We start from the raw sequence: 22,642 nt of genomic DNA, 5'->3' as shown, positions 1-22,642 counted from the left end.
TCAATTTCAATAATTCTAGGTCTCGGAAAATATTGGTGTGTTTTTCTTTTAATTAAAGAACCAGGCCATTAGTTTATTTGTGGGTTGCCTGAGAGCAGTCATTTCAGTTCTAGTCCCTATATTTCTTTTTTTTTTAAATTTATTTAATTATTTTTCAAGTACAGTATTCTGNTTTATTATAGATACATTTCAATTTCAATAATTCTAGGTCTCGGAAAATATTGGTGTGTTTTTCTTTTAATTAAAGAACCAGGCCATTAGTTTATTTGTGGGTTGCCTGAGAGCAGTCATTTCAGTTCTAGTCCCTATATTTCTTTTTTTTAAAAATTTATTTAATTATTTTTCAAGTACAGTATTCTGTCTATTACTCCCATCCCCTCCCACCCCCGTGGTCTCCCCTCCCTCCCATTTCCACCCTTTTCAGTTGTTGTCCAATGTATCCTTTATATATGTTCCTCTAAATCCCTCCCCTATTTCCCCTGAAATTCCCTCCCTTCTTCCCTCTGGTCACTGTCAACCTGTTTTCTATTTCAGTGTCTTTGCTTGCTTGCTTGCTTGCTTGCTTGCTTGCTTGCTTATATTTTGCTTGCTTGTTTGTTTTGTTGTTTAAATTCCTGTTAAAGGTGAGATCATATGGTATTTGTCCTTCAACACCTGGCTTATTTCACTCAGCATAATGCTTTCCAGTTCCATCCATGTTGTTGCAAAAGGTAGGAGCTCCTTCTTTCTTTCTGCTGCATAGAATTCCATTCTGCATATGTACCATAGCTTTTTGATCCATTCATTTACTGATGGGCACCTAGGTTGCTTCCAACTCTTGGCTATTGTAAATTGTGCTGCTATGAACATTGGGGTTCATGTGTTCTTTGGGATTGGTGTTTTAGGGTTCTTAGGATACAATCCTAGCAGTGGGATTGCTGGGTCAAAAGCCAGGTCCAATTTAAGATTTCTGAGAAAATTCCATACTGTTTTCCATAATGGTTGTACCAGTCTGCAATCCCACCAACAGTGGACCAGAGTCCCCTTTTCCCCACACCCTCTCCAACATTTGTTGCTTATTGCTTTGTTTATGATACCCATTCTCACCAGTGTAAAGTGGTATTTAATTGTGGTTTTAATTTGCATCTCTCTGATAGCAAGTGATATTGAGCATCTCTTCATGTGTCTCTGGGTCCTCTGTATGTCCTCCTTGGAGAAGACTAATACTAACCTTAAACCTAGCTGTAGCCGTAGCCCTAACCATAACCCTAACTGTATCCTAACCCGAACTCTAACACTACCGCTAATGCTAACCCTAACACTAACGCCACCTCTAACCCTAACCTGTGCCTTGAACCTTACCCTAACCCTAGCTGCAGCCCTACCTCTAAACTAGCCTCAGCTGCAACCCTAACCCTGACACTGACCCTAATATAACCCTAACCCTAGCGTTAACCTTAACCCTAGACCTAACCCTAAACTCAACACTAACCATAGTGTAAAACCTGACCCTGATTCCAACCCTAACACAAACCCAGCCACACCCCTAACCCTAATCTTATCCATAACCCGAGCCTTAGACCTGACCCTGATTTCAAACCTGACCCTAACCTTAGCCCTGAGCCTTACCCTAAACCAAGGATTAACCCTTGCCCTAGCTATAGCTCTAGTGCTAACCCAAAACCTAAACCTAGCACTAACCTTAAACCTTACCCTGATTCTAACCCTAACCCTAACCCTAACCCTAACCACAGTGCTTAACTTTACCCTGAATGTAACCCTAACACTAACCCCAGGAATAACACTAACCTTAACCATAACCTGAGCCTTAGGCCTGACTTAACCCTAGACTTAACCCTAAGCTAAACACTAACCATAGTGTTAAAACAGACCCTGATTTCAAGCCTAACCCAAACCGCAGCCATACCCATAACCCTAACCGAATCCATAACCCAAGCCCTATAACTTACCTTGATTTCAAACCTGACCTTAGCCTTAGCCCTGAGCCTAATCCTAAACCAAGGATTAACCCTTACCCTAGCTCTAGCTCTAGAGCTAACCCAAAACCTAACCCTAGCACTAACCTTAAACCTTACCTTGATTCTAAACCTAACCATAAGCCTAACCCTAGACTTTCACCTAACCGTAAACCTAACCACAGTGTTAAACGTTATCCTTACTATAACCCTACGACTAACCCCAGGCATAACACTAACCCTAAACCTAACCATAACCCAAACCTTAGTACTGAACCTGATTTCAAACCTAACCATAACCTTAGCATGAAACCTAACCCTAAACTTATCCCTAGCCTTAACCCTAACCCTAACACTAACCTAAACCTAAACCTAAACCTAGCCCTAAACCTAACCCTAACTCTAGCACTAGGTGTAACCCTAGACCTAACCTAACCCTAACCTAAATGGTAACCCTACCTTATCCCTATCCTTAATCCTAACCCTAACCCTAACACTAACCTTAAACCTAACCCTAACTTTAGCCCTGACATTTACCCTAGATTTAGCTCTAGCCCTAACCCTAAACTTAATCCTACATCTAGACTTAGACTACACCCTGATCCTAACCCTAACACTAACCCTAACCCTAGGCCCAAACCTAACCCTAACCTAGCCCTAACCCTAACCCTAGAACTAACTCTAAATTCAACACTAACCATAGTGTTAAACCTGACCCTGATTATAACCCTAACCCTAAACATAGCCATAGCCCTAACCCTAAATCTAACCCTTACCCTATCTGTAGCCCTAGCACTATTACTAACCCTAAAACTAGACCTAACCCCAAACTGAGCACTAACTTTAACCCTAGACCAAACTCTAACACTAACCTTAATTCTAGCTGTAGCCCTAGCCATAACCATAACACTAACTCTACCTTAAAGCTAACCCTAACACCAGCCCTAATGCTAACCATAACACTAACCCTAGTTCTAACCCTAACCCATGCACTGGAACTTACCATAACCCTAAACCTAGCTGTAGTCCTAACTCTAACTCTAACCCTAGCCTTACCCCTAAAACTAACCCTAACTCTAACCTAAACCTAAACCTAGGCATAATTATTTTCCTAGCTCTAGATCTAGTGCTAAACCAAAACCTAACCCTAGCACTAACCTTAGACCTTACCCTGATTCTAACCCTAACCCTAACCCTAGACCTAACATGAACCACAGTGTTAAACTATACTCTGATTATAATTGTTACACTAACCCCAGGCATGACATTAATCCTAACCATAACCGGAGATTTACAACTGACCCTGTTGGCAAACCTAATCCTAACCCTACCTGTAGCCATAACCCTAACCTAACCCTACCCCTAGCCCTAAACTTAACCAATACCTTAGACCTTGCCATAACCCTTACCTTAACAGTAACCCTAAACTAAAACCCATCTCTTAAACTAGCCCTAGCTTTATCCTTAACACTAACCCTATCCCTAAAACTACCCTTCACCCTAGCCTAAAACCTAGTGTTAGACCTCACTCTGATTCTAATTCTACTCTAACCTTAGCTCAATACCTAACCCTAAATCAAACCCTCACCTTAATTCTAATCCTAGCCCTAACGTTAGATATAGACCTGTCCCTGACTCTAAACACAACCCTCATCCTAGAGCTAACCCTAAACCTAATCCTAACCCTAAAGGTAGCCCTATCCCTAACCCTAAACCTAACCCCAGGCCTAAACCTAACCCTAGCATTAGAGCTAGTCCTAATCCTAACCACAGCCAAAGCACTAACTCTAACTCTAACCTAAGCATAATCCTAACCCTGTCCCTATCCCTGACCATAGCTTTAATGCTAATCCTAACCTTAACACTAGTCCTAACCCTCACCTTAAACCTAACATTAGACCTAACTGTAAACTCAACCATAACCATAGCCTTAAACCTGATTCCCATTGTAAACCTAACCCTAAATCTTGCCCAAATAATAACACTAAACCTAGCCCTAAACCATACCCTTGGCTTAGCTCTAGCCCCAACCCTAAATTTAACACTAGCCCTAACATTAGACCTGACCCTGATTCTAACCCTACCATAAACCTAATCGTAAACCTAAACCTAACCCTAACCCTAGACCTAACCTAAACCCGACACTAACCATAGTGTTAAACCTGACACTAATTATAACCCTTACCCTAACCCTAGCAATACCCCTAACCATAACCATAACCTAAGCTTTAGACCTGACCCTGATTTTAAACCTAACAATAACTCTAGCCCTAAACCTAACTCTAACCTAACCCTAACCCTAACCCTAGCCCTAGCTCTAAACTTAACATTAACCCAAAACTAAAACCTGTTGCTTAATCTAGCCCTAGCTTTATCCCTAACCCTAACACTATCCCTAACATTACCACTCACCATAGCCTAAAACCTAGTGTTAGGCTCACCCTGATTCTAATTCTAAATCTAACCTTAGCCCAATCCCTTGCCCTAACCCTCGCCTTAATTCTAACCCTAGCCCTAACTTTAGATTTAAACCTGTCCATGACTCTAACCAGAACCATAACACTAGACCTAAACCTAACTGTAACTCTAGCCCTAATCCTTAACCTAGACCTAACCCTAACCTCAACCCTAAACTTAGCCTTAAACCTGACCCTGATGGTAACCATAACCATAACCATAACCGTAACCCTAACACTAACCCTAAACCTAACCCTACTCCTAACCCTTACCCTAGCACTAGCACTAGCCCTAAACTAAAACCTAACCGAAGCACTGACCATAGAGCTTACCTTGAATCTTAACCTAACTATAATTCTAACCCTAAACGTAGTCTTAACCCTAACCCTAGACCTAACCCTAAACCTAAAGATAAACATAGTGTTAAATCTTACCTTGATTATAACCCTAAAACTAACCCAAGCTATTACACTAACCCTAACCCTAACAATAACCTGAGCCTTAGACCTGACCCAGATTTTAAACCTAACCCTAACCTTAGCCCTAAGCCTAACATTAACACTACCCTTAGCCCTAAACCTAACCCTAGGTTTAACACTAATCCTAACCCTAACACTAGTGCTAAACCTAACTCTAATATTAATGATAACCCTAAACTAAAACCTGCCTCTTAATAGAGCCCTAACTTTACCCATAAACCTAACCACAAACCTATTCCTAAAACTACCCCTCACCCTAGCCCAAAACCTAGTGTTAGACTTCACCATGATCCTAAATTTAACCCTAATCTTAGCCCTATCCCTAACCTTAATCTTAACACTCACCTTAATTCCAACCCTAGCTCTAACTCTGGATTTAGACCTTTCCCTGACTCTAACCATAACCCAAACCCTAGACTTAACCCTAACCCTAAATCTAGCCATAACCCTAACCCTAGACCTAACCCTAACCTCAACCCTAAACCTAGCCTTAGACCTGTCCCTGATTGTAACTCCAACTGTATCTTTGGCCCTAACCTTAACCCTAACACTTACCCTATACATATCCTAACACTAGCTGTGTACCTAGCTTTTAATCTAACCCTAACCCTAGCTACAGCCTTTGTCCTGACCCTGATTATAACCCTAACCATAAACCTAGTGCTAAACCTAACTCTAACCCTAGCCCTAAACCTAACCCTAACACTAGCCCTAATCCTATCCTTAACAATAACCATAAACTAAAACCTGTCCCTTTATATAGCCATAGCTTTATCCCTAACCCTAACCCTATCCCTAACACTACTCCTCACCGTAGGCAAAAACGCAGTGTTAGATCTCACCCCGATTTTAATTCTAATAGTCACCTTAGCCCGATCCTTAGCCCTAACCATAACCTTTGCCTTAATTCTAACCCTAACCCTAACTTTAGATTTAGACCTCTCCCTGATTCTAACCATACTCTCACCCTAGACCTAACCCTAACCCTAAACCTAGTTCAAACCCTAACCCTAGAATTAACCCTAACCTCCATTCAAAACCTAGCTTTAGACCTGTATCTGATTTTAGCTCTATCCTTCACTGTAGCCCTAACACTAACCCTAACCCTTACCCTATTCAAATCATAGCCCTAACTTTATCGCTAGCCCTAAATTGAACCCTAACCCTAGAAATAGCCTTAGTCCTGACCCTGATTATAACCCTAAACATAACCCTAGCACTAAACCTAACCCTAAACCTAGACCTAACCCTAACCCTAACTGTAGCCCTAGCTTTAACGCTAACCCTAGCCCCAGTCTTAACACTTACCATTGCATTAGAGCTAGCCATAACTCCAACACTAGCCTAAACCCTAACTCTAAGCCTAAGCTGAATCCTAACCCTAGTCCTAACCCTAATTCTAACCCTAAAACTAGCCCTATCCATAGCTTTAACTATAATCCTAATCCTGGCCCTAAACCTAGCCTTAAACCTAACACTAAACCTTAACCTAAACTCAAACCTAACCATAGCCTTAGACCTGATTCCCATTGAATCCCTAACCCTAACTCTACCCCTAACATTAAACCTAACCATATCACTAGCCCTAACCCTTACCCTAGGTTTAGCTCTAGCCCCAACCCTAAACTTAACCCTAACCCTAGCCTTAGACATGATCCTGATTCTAACCCTAACTATAAACCTAATCCTAGACCTAAACCTAAACCTAACTCTAGCCGTAACCCTAACCCTAGACCTAACCGTAAACCCGACATGAACCACAGTGTTAAACCTGACCCTGATTGTAAACATAACCCTAACACTAGCCCTAATGCTAACACTAGTTCTAACCCTAACCATGACTTGGACCTTACCTTATCCCTAACACCCACCCTAGCTATAGCCCTACCTCTCACCCTAACTGCAGTCCTAAAACTAACACTAACCCTAAGCCTAGCCCTAACCCTTACCCTAGTTCTAACCCTAAGCCATGCCTTGGACATTACACACACCCTAACCATAACCCTAGCTGTAGCCCTAACTCTAAACCTAACCCTGACCTAGCCCAAACCCTAACCCTAATCCTAACCCAACTCTAACCCTGGCCCTATCCGTAACTCTAGCTCTAGCACTAAACCAAAACCTAACACTAGCACTAACCTTAGACATTACCATGAAACTAACTCTAACCAAAACACTAGCCCTGGACCTAAAACTAACCCTAATGCTAACCACAGTGTTAAACTTTACCCTGATTACAACCCTAACACTAACCCCAGGCATAACATTAATCCTAACCCCAAAAATAACTCGAGCCTTAGACCTGAACCTAATTTTAAACCTAACCCTGACTCTAGCCCTAACCCTAACCCTAAACCTAACCCAAACATTAGCCCTAGCCCTAACCCAATGCTAAACCTAGCCCTAAAAATAAACTGAACCCTAGCCCTAGCCATAATTCTACCCCTAGCCCCAACCCTAACCCTAACCTTAACAATAACTCTAAAGGAAAATGTGAAACTTAACCTAACCCTAGCCTTATCCTTAACTCTAACTCGGATTTTAACACTACCCCTCACCCCAGCATAAAACCTAGTGAGAGATGTAATCCTGATTCTAATTCTAACTCTAAACTTAGCCTGATACCTAGCCCTAACCCTAACCCTCTCCTTAATTCTCACCCTACTCCTAACTTTGGATTTACACCAGTCTCATCCTAGACCTAATCCTAATCCTAATCCTAGTCCTAACTTTAACCCTAGACCTAACCCTAACCTCAAGCTGAAACCTAGCCTTAGACCTGTCCCTGATTTTAACTCTAACCTTCACCCTAACCCTAACACTAAATCTAACCCTTACCCTATATTAATCCTAACCCTAGGTTTATTGCTAGCCCCAAATCTAACCCAAAGCTTAGGCATAGCCTTTGTCCTAATCCTGATGATAACCCTAACCATAACTTCAGCACTAATGTAAAACCTAACCCTAGACCTAATCCTAAACCTAATCCTAACCCAAAATGTAGCCCTAGCCCTAACCCTAACCCCAGCCCTAAACCCAACCCTAGCATTAGAACTAGCTCTAACCCTAACCCTAGCCAAAGCCCTAACTCTAAGCCTAACCCTATGCATAACTCTAACTCTAGCCTTAACCATAATTATAACCCTAACTGTAACCCTATCCCTAACCTTAAACCTAGACACAGCCCTAACCCTAGCCCTAGCATTAGAGTCATCCCTAGCCCTAACCCTAGCCTAAGCACTAATTCCAAGCCTATCCCTAACTCTAACCCTGCCCTAACCCTAATTCTAACCCAAATCCTAGCCCTAACCCTAGCTTTAATGCTAAACCTAACCCTAACCCTGGTCCTAACCTGAGACTTAACCCTAACACTAGAACGAACTCTAACCTCAGCCGTAAACATAGCCTTAAACCTGATTTCCCTTGTAACACTAATGCTAACTCTAGCCCTAACACTAACCCTAACCCTAATCCTATCCCTAGACCTAACTCCAACCCAAGCCCTAAGCCTAACCCTAGACCTAACACTAACCCAGGTCTTGGACCTTACCATAACCTTAACCCTAGCTGTAGTCCTACCTCTAACCCTAACCCTAGCACTAACCCTAGCCCTAACCCTAACCCCAAACCTAACCTAATCCTAACCCAAAACTTAACCCTTACCCTAGCTCTAGATCCAGCGCTAAACCAAAACCTAACCCTAGCACTAACCTTAGACCTTACCCTGATTCTACCCCTAACAATTACCCTTGCACTAGAACTAGCACTAAACTTAGACCTTACCCTGATTCTAACCCTAGCTATTACCCTTGCACTAGAACCCTAACCCTAACACCAAACACAGTATTAAACTGTACCCTGAGTATAAACCTAACACTAACCATAGGCATAATATGAACCCTAAACATAACCATAACCCGAGCCTTAAACCTGACCCTGATTTGAAACCTAACCCTAACAATAGACCTAACCCTAACCCCAGACCTAACCGGAAACCTAACACTAACCATAGTGCTAAACAGGACCCAGATTATAACTGTAACCCTATCCCCAGCCATACCTTTAACCTTAACCCTAACCATAAACCGAGGCTTAGACCTAACCCTACCCATAACCCTAAGCCTAACCCTAGTCTAACAATAACCTCAACCCAAAAGCGAGCCTTAGACCTGTCCCTGATTTTAACTCTAACCTTCACCCTAGCCCTAAAACTAACCCTAACCCTTAACTTATACTAACCCCAGCTTTATCCCTAGCTCTAAATCTAACCCAAAACCTAGCCATAGCCTTTGTCCTGACCCTGCTTATAATCCTAACCATAAACCTAGAACTAAACTTAAACTTAACCATAGACCCTAAGCTAACCCCAACCATAACCCTAGCTGTAGCCCTAGCCCTAACTCTACCCTAGTCCCAGTTCTAACCAGAACCCTACCATTAGAGCTAGCTCTAACTCTAACTCTAACCCTAGCCTAAGCCTGAACTCTAAGCCTAACCCTAACCCTTACCCTAATTCTAAACCTAACACTAGCCCTATCCGTAGTTTTAGCTATAATCCTAACCCTAACCCTGGCCCTAACCCTAGCCTTAAACCTAACACAAGACCTAACCCTAAACTCAACCCTAACAATAGTCTTTGATCTGATTCCCATTGTAACCTTAACTCTAATCCTTACCCTAAACCTATCCTAACCCTAGCCATAACCCTAGACCTAACCATAAACACAACACTAACCATAGTGTAAAACCTGACCCTGATTAGAATCTGGACTGTAGCCCCAGGAATACCCCTAACAATAACCCGAGCCTTAAACCTGACCCTGATTTTAACCTTAACCTTAACCCTAGCCCTAAACCTAACTCTAACCATAGCCCTAACCCTAACCCTAAACCTACCCTATCCTAGCCCTATCACTAATCTTAACCCTAGAATTAACCCCAACCCTAGTGCTAAACCTAGGACAAAAACTAATGCTAACCTTATACCTAGCTGTAGCCCTACTCTTAACTGCAACCCTAACACTATCCTAACCCTAACCCAACCCTAACCCTAGCCATTAACCTAGCTGTAGTTCTAGTGTTAACCCAAAGCCTAACCTGAGCATTAACCTTAGATTACCCTGATTTCTAACCCTAAATATAATTTTAACCCTAGAACTAACCCTAACCCTAAAGCTAACCACAGTGTTAAATTTTACCTAGATTATAACACTAAGACTAACCCCAGGAATAACACTAACACTAACCCTAACTATACCCTGAGCCTTAGACTGAACTCTGATTTCAAATCTAACCCTTACCCTGGCCCTAGCCTTAACCCTAACCCTAGCCCTAACCCTAACCTTAAGGGTAACCAGAAACTAAAACCTGTCCCTCAACCTAGTCCTAGCTTTATGTGTAAAACTAACCCTATCCTTAACACTACCCCTCACCCTAGCCTAAAACCTAGTTATAGACCTCACACTGATTGTAATTATAAGTCTAAACTTAGCCTGATCCTAAACTTTAGCCCTAAGCTTCCCCTTAATTCTAACCCTACCCTAACTTTAGATTTCGACCTGTGCATGAGTCAAACCATAACCCTCACGCTAGACCTAACCCTAACCCTAAACCAAGTGCCAAACCTTACCCTAACCTCAATCCAAGACCTACCCTTAGACCTCTCCCTGATTTTATCTCTAACCTTCACCTAGCCCTAACAATAACCCCAACCCTTACCCTATACTAATCCTAAACCTAGCTTTCTCCCTAGCCCTAAATCTAACCCTAGCCTAAGCCATGGCCTTTGTCCTGCCCCTGATTATAACCCTAACAATAAAACTAGCACTAAACCTAACCCTAAGCCTAGACTTAACCCTACCCCTACCCCTCGTCTTAATTCGCACCCTACCCCTAACTTTAGATTTAGACCTGTCCCTGACTCTAACCATAACCATATCCCTAGACCTAGCCTAACCTAAACATAATCCTAACCCTAACCCTAGCCCTAGCCATAACCCTAACCCTAGGCATACTCTAAACCTAGCTCTAAACCTAACCCCAAAACTAGCTGTAGCCGTAACCTTAATGATAACTCTAAACTATAACCTGCCCCTTAACCTAGCCCAAGATTTATCCCTAATCCTAACCCTATCCTTAACATGACCTCTCACCCTAGCCGAAAACCTAGTGTTAGACCTCACTGATTCTAATTCTAACTCTAACCTTAGTCAGAACTCTAACCCTCGCCTTAATTCTAACCCTAGCACTAACTTTAGATTTAGAACTGTCTCTGATTCTAACCATAAACCTCACACTAGACCTAACCCTACACCTAAATTTAGTCCTAACCCTAACCCTAGACATAACCCTAACCTCAAACCAAAACCTAGCCTTAGACCTGCCCCTGATTTTAGCTCTAAACTTCACCCTAGCTGTAATCCTACCCCTAACCCTAACTAACCCTAACCCTTGCATTAGAGCTAGCCCTAACCCTAACCCTAGCCTAAGCCCTGGCTGTAAGCCTGAACCTAACCCTAACCCTAGCCCTAACCATAATTGTAAACCTAACCCTAGCCCTAACAGTAGCTTTAATGCTAATCCTAACCCAAACCCTGTCCTTAACCATTGCCTAAACCCTACCACTTGACCCAAACCAAACCTCAACCATAACCATGCCTTATACTTGACACTCATTGTAACCCTAACAATCAACCTAACCCTAATCCTAACCTTAGATTTAACCCTTACCCTAGGCCTAGCTGTAGCCCTAATCATAAACTTAACCCTAGCCCTAGTCATAGACCTGTCTCTGATTCTAACCCTAACCCTAAACCTAACGCTAGACCTAAAATTAACCCTAATCCTAACCCTAAATATAACACTAACCCTAGACCTGACCCTAAACCTAAAGTTAACCACAGTGTTAAACTTTACCCTTATTATAACGCTAAGAATGACCCCAGGCATAACACTAACCCTCACCCTAACCATAACCCCAGCCTTAGACCTGACTCTGATTTCAAACCTATTCCTAAACCTAGCCCTAAACCTAACCCTAAACCTACCCCTAGCCATAACCCTAACCTAACCATAGCCCTAACCCTAACCCTAACCTTAATGGTAACCTTACACCTAAACCTGTTCCTCAACCTAGCCCCAGCTTTATCCCTAAAATTAACCCTATCCCTAATTCTACCCGTCACCCTAGCCTAAAACCTAGTTTTAGATATCACACTGATTCTAATTCTAACTCTATCCTTAGCCCAATCACTAACTTTAACCCCAAGCCTCGCCTTAATTCTAACCCTACCACTAACTTTAGATTTAGACCTGTGCCTGACTCTAACCATGACCCTTACCCTAGACCTAATCCTAACCGTAAACCTAGTCTTAACCCTGACCCTAACCCTAACCTCAACTCGAAACCTACCCTTAGACTTTTTTCTAATTTTAACTCTAACCTTCACCCTAGACCTAACAGCAACCCCAAACCTTACCCTATACTAATCCTAACCCTAGCTTTATTGCTAGCCCTAAATCTAACCCTAACCTAAGCCATAGCATTTGTCCTGTCCCTGATTATAACCCTAAAAATAAAACTAGCACTAAAACTAACCCTAACTCTAGACCTAAGCCTAACACAAACCCTAACTGTAGCCCTAGCCCTAAACCTAATCCTAGCCCTAGTCCTAACCCTAACCCTAGCATTAGACCTAGCCCTAACGCAAATTCTAGCCTAAGCTCTAACTCTAAGCCTAAACCTAAACCTAACCCTAAACCTAGCCCTAACCCTAATTCTAGCTCTACACCTAGCTCTAACTGTAGCTTTAAAGTTAATCCTAACCCTAAACCTGGCCCTAACACTAGCCTTAAACCTAACACTAGACCTAACCCAGACCTCAACCCTAACCACAGCCATTGACCACAGTCAATTTTAACCCCAACCCTAACCATAACCCTAGCCCTTAAACTAACCCTAGCCATAGGCCTAACCCTAACCCTAAATTTATCTGTAGTCCTAGCCTTATAATGAAATGTAAGCCTAGACCTAACCAAAACCCCAGTTTTAACCCTAAACCTAGACCTAACACTCACCTTAACCCTAGCTGTAGCCCTAGCCCTAACCTTAATGCTAACTCTATCCTAACACTAACAATAACCCTAGTTCTAACAGTAGCTTTAACGCTAATTCTAAACTTAACCCTGGCCCAAACAGCAGCCTTAACCCTAACATAGACCTAACCATAACCTCAACCCTAACCATAGCTTTAGACCTGATTTCCATTGTAACCCTAACCCTAGCCATAGTCCTAACACTAACCTTAACCCTAACCCTAACTCTTTCCATAGGCTTAGCTCTAGCCCTAACTTTAAACTTAACCTTAGCTCGACACCTAAACCCAAACCTAACCCTAGCCCTATCCCTCACCCTGGAACTAAATCTAAACCCCACGTTAACCATAATGTTAAACCTGATCCTGATTATAACCCTTACCCTTACCACAGCCATACCCATAACCCAAACCCCAAACATAAACCAAGACTTAGACCCAAACCTAGCCATAGCCCTAACCCTAATTCTAACACTAACAATATATTTATTCCTAGACCTACCAGTAACCCTAACCCTAGACTTAACCCCAACCTTAGAACTAACCTAACCCTAATCTTAGCAGTAACCCTTACCCTAGCTCTAGCTCTAGCACTAACCTAGACTTTAAACCTAGCACAAAGTTTAGACCTTACCCTGATTCTAACCCTAACCATAACCCTAATCATACACCTAACCCTAAACCTAACCACAGTGTTAAACTTTACCTTGATTATAACCCTAAGACCAACCCCAGGCACAACACTAACACTAACACTAATCGTAACCTAAGCCTTAGACTGGACCCTGATTTCAAACCTAACCCTAACTCTAGCCCTAAACCTAGCACTAAATATAACCCTAACCCTAGCCCTAGCCCTAACCCTTACCCTGGCTCTAGCTCTAATGCTAACCCAAAATCTAGCCCTAGCAATAACCTTACACATTACCCTGATTCTAAACCTAACCACAAACCTAACCAAATACCTAAACCTAGCCCTAACACCTACACTAACCACAGTGTTAAACTTTACTCTGATAATAACCCTAACACTAAACTCAAGCATAACACTAACCATAACATGAGCTTTAGACCTGACCCTAATTTTAAACCTAACCCTACTCCTAGCCCTAAACCAAACCCTAATCTTAACGATAACTCTAAGCGAATACCTGTCTCTTAATATAGCCCTCAATTTATCACTAACCCTAATCCTGTCCCTAACACTACCACTCTCCTTGGCCTAAAACCTAGTGTTAGACTTCACACGGATCCTAATTCTATCTCTAAACTTAGACTGATACCTAATCTTAACCCTAAACCTCACGTTAATACTAACCCTACACCTCACGTTAATACTAACCCTACACCTGACTTTACATTTAGACCTGTTCCTGACTCTAAACATAACACTCACCCTAGACCTAACGCTAACTCTAAACCTAGTCCTAACCCAAACCCTAGACCGAACCTCAACCTCAACCTGAATCTTAGCCTTAGACCTGTCCCTGATTTTAATTCCAACCTTCACCATAGCCTTAAAACTAACCCTAACCCTAAACCTATACTAATCCTAACCCTAGCTTTATCCCTAACCCTAAATCTGACCCCAACCCTAGCCATAGACTTTGTCCTTACTCTGATTATAACCCTAACCATACGCCTAGCACTAAACATAACCCTAACCCTAGACCTAACCCTAATCTTGACTTTAACCCTAACCATAACACTAGTCCCAGTCCTAAACCTAACCCTAGCATTAGAGCAGGCCCTAAACCTAACTCTAGCCTAGGCAGTAACTCTAAACCTAACACTGACCCTAACCCTAGCCCTACCCTAATGCTAACCCTAAGCCTAGCCCGAACTGTAGCTTTAACGCTAATCCTAACACTAAACCTGGCCCTAACCCTAGCCTTAACACTACTGCTAGACCTAACCCCAACCTCAACCCTCACCATAGCCTTAGACCTGATCCCCATTGTAACCCTAACCCTAACCCTAGTCCTAACACTAACCCTAACTCTAGCCCTAGTGTTAACCCTTAACCTAGGTTTAGCTCTAGCCCTAATCCTAAACTTAACCCTAGCCCCAGCCTTGGACCTGACCCTGATTCTGACCCTAATCATAACCCTAATCCTAAACCTAGACCTAAAACTAACCCTAACCCTAGTACTAACCCTAACCCTAGACCTAACCCTAAACCCAACACTAACCATAGTGTTAAACCTTACTCTGCTTATCACCCTGACCCCAACCCCAGAAATACCCCTAACGCAAACCCTAAACATAACGTGAGTCTTAGACCCAACCCCAGCCATAGTCCTGATCCTAACTCTAACCCTATCTTGTAACCCGAGCCCTATCACTAACCCTAGACCTAACCCTAACCCTAGACCTAACCTTAAACCGAACACTAACCATAGTGTTAAACCTGACCCTGATTATAACCTTAAACCTAACCCCAGCCATACACCTAACCCAAACCCTAAACATAACCCGAGCCTTAGACCTAACCCTAGCCATAGTCCTAACCCTAACCCTAAACCTATCTGTAGTCCCAGCCCCATAACCAACCCTAAACCTAGATCTAACCCAACCCTAGCCCTAACCCTAGACCTAACAACAATAACCTTAACCCTAGCTCTACCCCTAGCCTTAACCTTAACTCTATCCCTACCGTAACCCTAACCCTAACACCTGCCCTAATGCTAACACTAACACTAACCCTATCTCTAACCCTAACCGATACCTTGGTACAAACTCTATCCCTAACCCTCACCTAATCTGTAGCCCTAGCCCTATTATTAACCTAACCCTAGACCTAACACCAACATTAGCTCTATCCATAACCCTAGACCTAACACTGACATTACCTTAAACCTAGCTGTAGCCCTAGCTGTACCCTTAACATTTACCCTACCCTAACCCTAACACTAGCCCTAATGCTAACCCTAATCCTAACCCAAGCTCTAACTCTAACCCATGCCTTGAACCTCACCCTAACTCTAACCCTAACGTAAGCTGTAGCTCTACCTCTAACCCTAAAGCTAGCCTTAGCTCTAGCCTTAACCCTAACCCTAACCCTAACCCTAACCCTAACCCTAACCCTAGCCCTATCCCTAATCCTTACCCTAGCTCTACCTCTAGCACTAACCCCAAACCTAAACATAGCACTAACCTTAGACCTTACCCTGAATCTAACCCTAAGCATAAACCTAACCTTAGACATACCCTAAAGATAAACCTAATCACAGTGTAAAACTTTACACTGATTATAACCCTAACACTAACCCCAGGCATCATACCCTGATTTAAAACCTAACCCTAATTCTAGCCGTAAACTAACCCTAATCCTAACCCTATTCCTAAACCTAACCTTAACCCTAAAGAAAATCCTAGCCTTGGATATGACCCTGGATCAAACCCTAACCCTAACCATAGCCCTAAACTTAAAACTAACCATCACCCTCACCTTAAACCTGACCCTGATTTTAACCCTAACCCTAGCCCTAAACCTTACCCTGGTTTTAGCTCTAGCCCTAACCTTAACCCTAAACCTAACCCGAGCCCTAGCCTTAGACGTGACCCTTATTCTAAATCGAACCATAACCCTAAACCTAGACCTAACCATATCCCTAACCCTAACCTAAATAGAACCCTAACCCTAGTGTTAATCTTGACCCTGATTGTAATCCTAACCCTGAACCTAGCCCTAACACTAAGCCTAACCCTAAGCATAACCATAGACTTAGACCTGACCATGATTTCAACCCTAAATGTAGCCCTAGAACTAGCTGTCATCCTAACCCTAGCCCTGCACCAACCCTTCACCAAAGGTATTCCTAGCCATAACCCTAACCCTAGCTCTAAACCTAACCATAATCCTAACCCTATTTTAAAACCTACCCTTAACTGTAAAGAAAACCCTAGCCTTCTACCTGACACTGGTTCTAACACTAACCCTAGCCCTAAACTTAAGGCTAACCCTAACACTCACATTAGACCTGACCCTAATTTTAACCTTAACCCTAGCCCTAACACTAACCTTCCCATCCATCCTAAAACTAACCCTAGCTGTAGATTAGCACCAAGCCCTGACTCTACCCATAAGCCTAAGCCTAGACATAATCCCTAATTGTAACCCTAGCGCTAACCCTGACACTAGAACTAACCCTAAACCGAAACCTAATCCTAGCCATAAAAACGATGCTGATTGTAACCCTAACTATAACCCTAGCCCTTAAAATAAAGGAAACCCTAACCCTAACACCAGCCTTAGACCTCACCTTGATTTTAACTGTAACCATAACCAGAAAGAAAACACTAACCTAACACCTGACCCTGAATCTACACCTAATCCAACCCTACATCTAACCTGAACTCTAACCCTAACACTCGCATTAGAACTGACCCTGATTTTAACCCTAACCCTAACTCTAGCCATAACCCTAAACCTGACCTTAATCCTAACTCTAACTCTACACTGACCCTAAACCAGACTCTAGCTATAACCCTAGCACTATCCAAAAACCTACACCTAATGTAACCCTAGACTTAACCCTTACACTAACCCTAAACCGAGTGCCAGCTCTAGCTTTAACTGTGACACTAACCCTAGCCCTGGCACTAAGCCTACCCCTAGTCTTAGACCTGACAGTGATTCTACCACTAATCCTTACCTTACACCTAAGGATATTTCTAACCCAAGCCCTAACTATAAAACTAGAACTCACACTAAACCTAACATTAACCATAGCTGTAGTTATACTCCTAACACTAACCCTAATCCTAGCTCTAACCCTAACACAAGACATAGCCCTTACCCTAACCCTAATCCTAACGCCAACCCGAATTCTAGCTGTCATGCAGCCCTAACCCTGACCGTAGCCTTAGCCGGAATCTAACCCAAACCCTAACACTAGTCCTATCTCTAGTCATAACACTAAACCTAACCCTAACCCCAGCCCTAACCCTAACCCTTACCCTAAATAAAACCCTATTGCTAACACTAGCCCCCATTTTAACCCCGAAACTAATCTTAACCATCACAATATCCTAACCTTAAAACTAACCCTAGCACTAACCCAAACACTAAACCAAGCCCCAACTCTATCCCCAACCATAACCATAATCCTGAAGGCAACCAAATGCCTAAACTTAGCACTAGTAATAACCCTGACCCTAATCGTAACCCTACTTTTAACACTAACCAAAACGCAAGTCTAAGACCTCACCCTGATTCTAATTCTAACCATAAGACAAGACCCATTACTAACCCTAACCTCAATTCTAACCCTAAACATAACACTAGATTTAGACCTTACCCTGATTCTAACCATAAACTTAACCCTAGCCTTAAAACCTAGCCCTAAACTTAGGCTAGACCTAAACCTAATCTCAACGCTACCACTAGCCTTAAACCTGACACTGACGGTAACACTAACCCTGACATAACACAAACCCTAAACTTTACCCTAGCTCTAGCCCTAGCCCTAATCCTAAACCTAACACTAGCCCTAACCATAGACCTCACCCGAATTCTAATTCTTACCCTAACCCTAAACCTATCAGTGAACCTAATCCAAATCCTTGCCTTAATCCTAACCCCAAACCTACTTTAGATTTAGACCTTACTCTGACTCTAAGCATAACCCTAAACCTAGACCCGATTCGAACACTAACCCTAGCCATAAAACTAACACTAGACAGTCTAAGACCTGCCCCTCATTCTCTCCCTAACCCTTACCCTTATCCTATCCCTAATTCTAACCCTAGCCATAACGTGAACCTTAACCCAAAACCTACACAAAACCCTATCCATAACCCTATCCCTGGCTTTAAACCAAACCCTAACCCTGACTGTAAACCTAGCCCTATCCCCAACCCTAATCCTAAGCTTAGCCTTAGACCTGACCCTGATTCTAAGCCTAACGATCACCCTAAAAATAACCTTCACCCTAGCTCTAGCTCTACACCTAATCCTATATGTAAACATATCCTTTGCCTTAAACCTGACCCTGATGATAACCCTAACACTAAACCTAACCCTAGCCCTGACACTAACCCTAGCCCTAGTCTTAAACCTGACACTGATTCTAACACTAACTCTTACTCTAGACCTAAGACTAACTCTAACCCTAGCCCTACCTATAACTCTAGAACTCACACTAAACCTAACACTAACACTAGCTGTAGCCCTAGGCCTAACCCTAACCCTCAACCTAGGTCTAAACCTAATCCTATCTTAGGCCTAATGCTAACCCTAACCCTAACCCTAACCCTAACCCTAACCCTAACCCTAACTGTAACCCTATCCCTAGCTCTAACCCTAAGCCTAAAATTAGCCCTTACCCTAACCCCAACCCTAATCCTAACTCCAACCCTAATTCTAGGTGTCGTCCAGCCCTAACCCTAACCGTAGCCTTAGACCGAACCGAACCTGAACCCTAACACTAGCTCTAACTCTAGCCCTAACACTAAACCTAACCTTAACCCTAGTCGTAACCCTAACCCTAATCTTTGCCCTAAACAAAGCCCCATCATGAACACTAGCCCTAATATTAACCCTAATAATAGCCTTAAACCTCACCCTGTCCTAACCGTAAAACTAACCCTAACCCTAAACCGAGCCCTAATTATATCCCCAACCCGACTATAATCTTGAAAGCAACCCTATGCCTAAACTTAGCCCTAACATTATCCCTAACCCTAACCCTACATCTAACACCAAAAAAAAAAAAACACCCGCTAACCTTAGACCTCACCCTGATTCGAAGTCTAATAATAACCCTAGCCCTATCCCTAAACCTAGTCCTCGCCTTAATCCTAACCGTTACCATAACACCATATTTACACCTGACCCTCATTCTAACCACAAACTTAACCCAAGCCCAAAACCTAACCCTAGTCCTAACCCTAAAGCTAGACCTAAACCTAATCTTGACCCGATCCCTAGCCTTACACATGACCATAATTTTAACCCCAACCCTAGCCCTAGCCCTAACACTAACCCTAATCCTCTCCCTATCCCTTACCCTACATCTAGCTCTAGTGCTAAACCTAAACCTAACCCTACCTCAAGCCTTAGACCTGATGCTGAGTTTAACCCTAAGGATACCCCGAATTCAAGACCTAATCCTAACCCTAACCCTAAATCTATACTTGACCCTAATCCTAACCCTAACCCTAGCCTTAAACTTGGCACTGATTTTAACACTAATTTTTACCCTAGACCTAAGCCTAATTCTAACCATAGCCCTAAAGATAACACTAGAACTCACCCTAAACCTAACACTAACCCTATCTGTAGCCGTAGACATAACCCTAACCCTTAATCATAGGTCTAAACTTTAACCTAGCCTTAGCCCTAACGATGACACTCACAATAAACTGAACTCTACCTCTAACCTTAACCCCAGACTCAGCTCTTAACCTAACCCTAATTCTAAACGTAACCCTAACCCTAATTCCAGCTGTCGTCTAGCCTTAACCCTAACCGTAGCCTTAGTCCGAACCAAACCCTAACCCTAACACTAGCCCTAACCCTAGCACTAACACTAAAACTAACCCTAACCCTAACCCTAAGACTAACACTTACCCTAAACAAAACCCTATCGCTAACACTAGCCCAAATATTCACCCTAAAAGTAGCCTTAACACTCACCCTATCCTAACTCTAAAACTAACCCTAGCATGAACATTAACTTTAACCTGAGCCCTAACTCTATCCCAAACCATAACCATAATTCTGAAAGCAACCTAATGCCTAAACTTAGCCCCAGTGTTATCATTAACCCTAACCCTAACTGTACCACTAACACTAACCAAAATGCTAGCCTTAGAACTCACCCTGATTCTATTCTAACCATAACCCTAGCCCTGTCTCTAAACATAACGCTCGCCTTAATACTAACCTAAACATAACATTAGATTTAGACCTGACCCCGATTCTAACCATAAACTTACCCCTAGCCATAATCCTAATGCTAGAAGTAAACCTAATATTAACCCTAAACCTAGCCTTTGACCTGACCCTGATTGTAACCCTAGCACTAACCATGCCCTAACACAAACCCTAACCTTAACCTGAAACCTAGCACTAAATTTTACCCTAGCTCTAGCTCTAGCCCTAACCCTAAACCTAATACTAGCCCTAGGCATAGATCTAACTTGATTCTAATTCTTATCCTAAACCTGACCTTGACTGTAACACTAACCCAAACCCTCGCCTTAATCCTAACCTCAAGTCTAACTTTAGATTAAAACCCACCCTGAACCTAACCATAACCCTAACCCTAGACCCAACACTAACCCTAACCCTAGCCCTAACCCTAACAATAGACCTAGTCTTTGACCTGACCTTCATATTATCCCTAACCCTGACCCTAGACCTAACCCTAATTCTAATCCTAGCCATAACCCAAACCTTAACCCTAACCCTACACAAAACCCTAACCATAACTCTATCCCTACCTTTATCTCTAACCCTAACCATAAACCTAGCCCTAACCTTATCCCTAACTCTAAATCTATGCTTAGACTTAGACCTGATTTTGATTCTAAAGCTACCACTAGTGCTAGAAATAACCCTCACCCTAGCTCTAGCTCTACACCTAATCCTAGATCTAAACCTATCCCTTGCCTCACACCTGACCCTGATGCTAACCCTAACACTAACCCTAGGTTTAGCCCTAACCCTAATCCTAGCCCAAACCATAAACCTGACCTTAATCCTAGCAATAACCCTAACCCTAACCCTAAACGTAGACCTGACTCTAGAAATAACCCTAACCTTATACCAAAACCTACACGTAATCTAAACCTAGATCTAACCTTTACAGTAACCCGAAAACAAGTTCTAGTTCTATCCCTAACCCTAAAACTAACCCTAGCCCTGACACTAGCACTAACAGAGTTCTAGCACTAGCCCTAATTCTAACACTAACCCTAGCCCTGACACTAACCCTAGTCCTACCCTTAGACCTGACCCTGATTCTAAGACTTATCCTTTCCCTAGATGTAACCCAAACTCTAACCCTATCCATAAGTATAACCTAGAACTAACACTAATAATAACGCAAGTGGTAGCCCTATTCCTAAACCTAACCCTAACCTTAGGTCTAACCCGAATCCTAACCTTAGCCCTAATGCTAACACTAATATTAATTCTAATCCTAGCCATAATGCGAACCTTAACCTTAACCCTATATGAAACCCTATCCATAACCCTATCCCTATCTTTAAGCCTAACCTTAACCCTAACAGTGAACCTAGCCCTAAACCTAACCCTAACCCTAAGCTTAGCCTTAGACCTGACCCTGATTCCAAGCCTACCGCTCACCCTAGCCCTACACCTGATCCCAGATCTAACTCTATCCCTGGCCTCACACCTGACCCTGATGCTAACCCTAACACTAACCCTAACCCTAGCCCTAGCACCATCCCTAGGTTTAACCCTAAACCTCACTCTAACCCTAATCTTAAACCTGACCTTAATCCTAGCAATAATCCTACCACTAACACTAACCAAATCCTGACTCTAGAAATAAACCTAGCCCTATACAAAAACCCACAAGTAATCTAAACCTAGACCTAACCTTTACACTAACCCTGACCTGAGTACTAGCTATAGCCCTAAGACTAAAACTAACCCTAGCCCCGGCACTAACTCTAACCTGAG

At 42.7% G+C, this 22,642-nt stretch overlaps 1 protein-coding gene across 1 annotated transcript; it reads right to left on the bottom strand.

Annotated features, from left to right (window-relative positions):
• Positions 1 to 8,921: 8,921 nt before the first annotated feature.
• On the bottom strand, positions 8,922 to 21,795 carry LOC118993672 (isoniazid-induced protein IniB-like; the record flags this gene model as incomplete). The annotated part of the gene is made up of 8 exons (XM_037056161.1): positions 8,922 to 9,024; positions 11,855 to 11,931; positions 13,691 to 13,703; positions 14,039 to 14,135; positions 16,255 to 16,316; positions 16,484 to 16,537; positions 21,359 to 21,496; positions 21,719 to 21,795. Coding segments are annotated over 8 exons (621 nt in total), but the record flags the coding sequence as incomplete, so codon positions are not given.
• Positions 21,796 to 22,642: the final 847 nt, after the last annotated feature.

This window comes from Sturnira hondurensis, unplaced genomic scaffold (assembly GCF_014824575.4).
Source record: "Sturnira hondurensis isolate 20B ecotype Veracruz unplaced genomic scaffold, ASM1482457v3 Scaffold0008850, whole genome shotgun sequence".
Classification (NCBI taxonomy): Eukaryota; Metazoa; Chordata; class Mammalia; order Chiroptera; family Phyllostomidae; genus Sturnira; species Sturnira hondurensis.
Note: the sequence above shows the minus strand (reverse complement) of the source record. Positions and strands in the feature narration are given on the sequence as shown.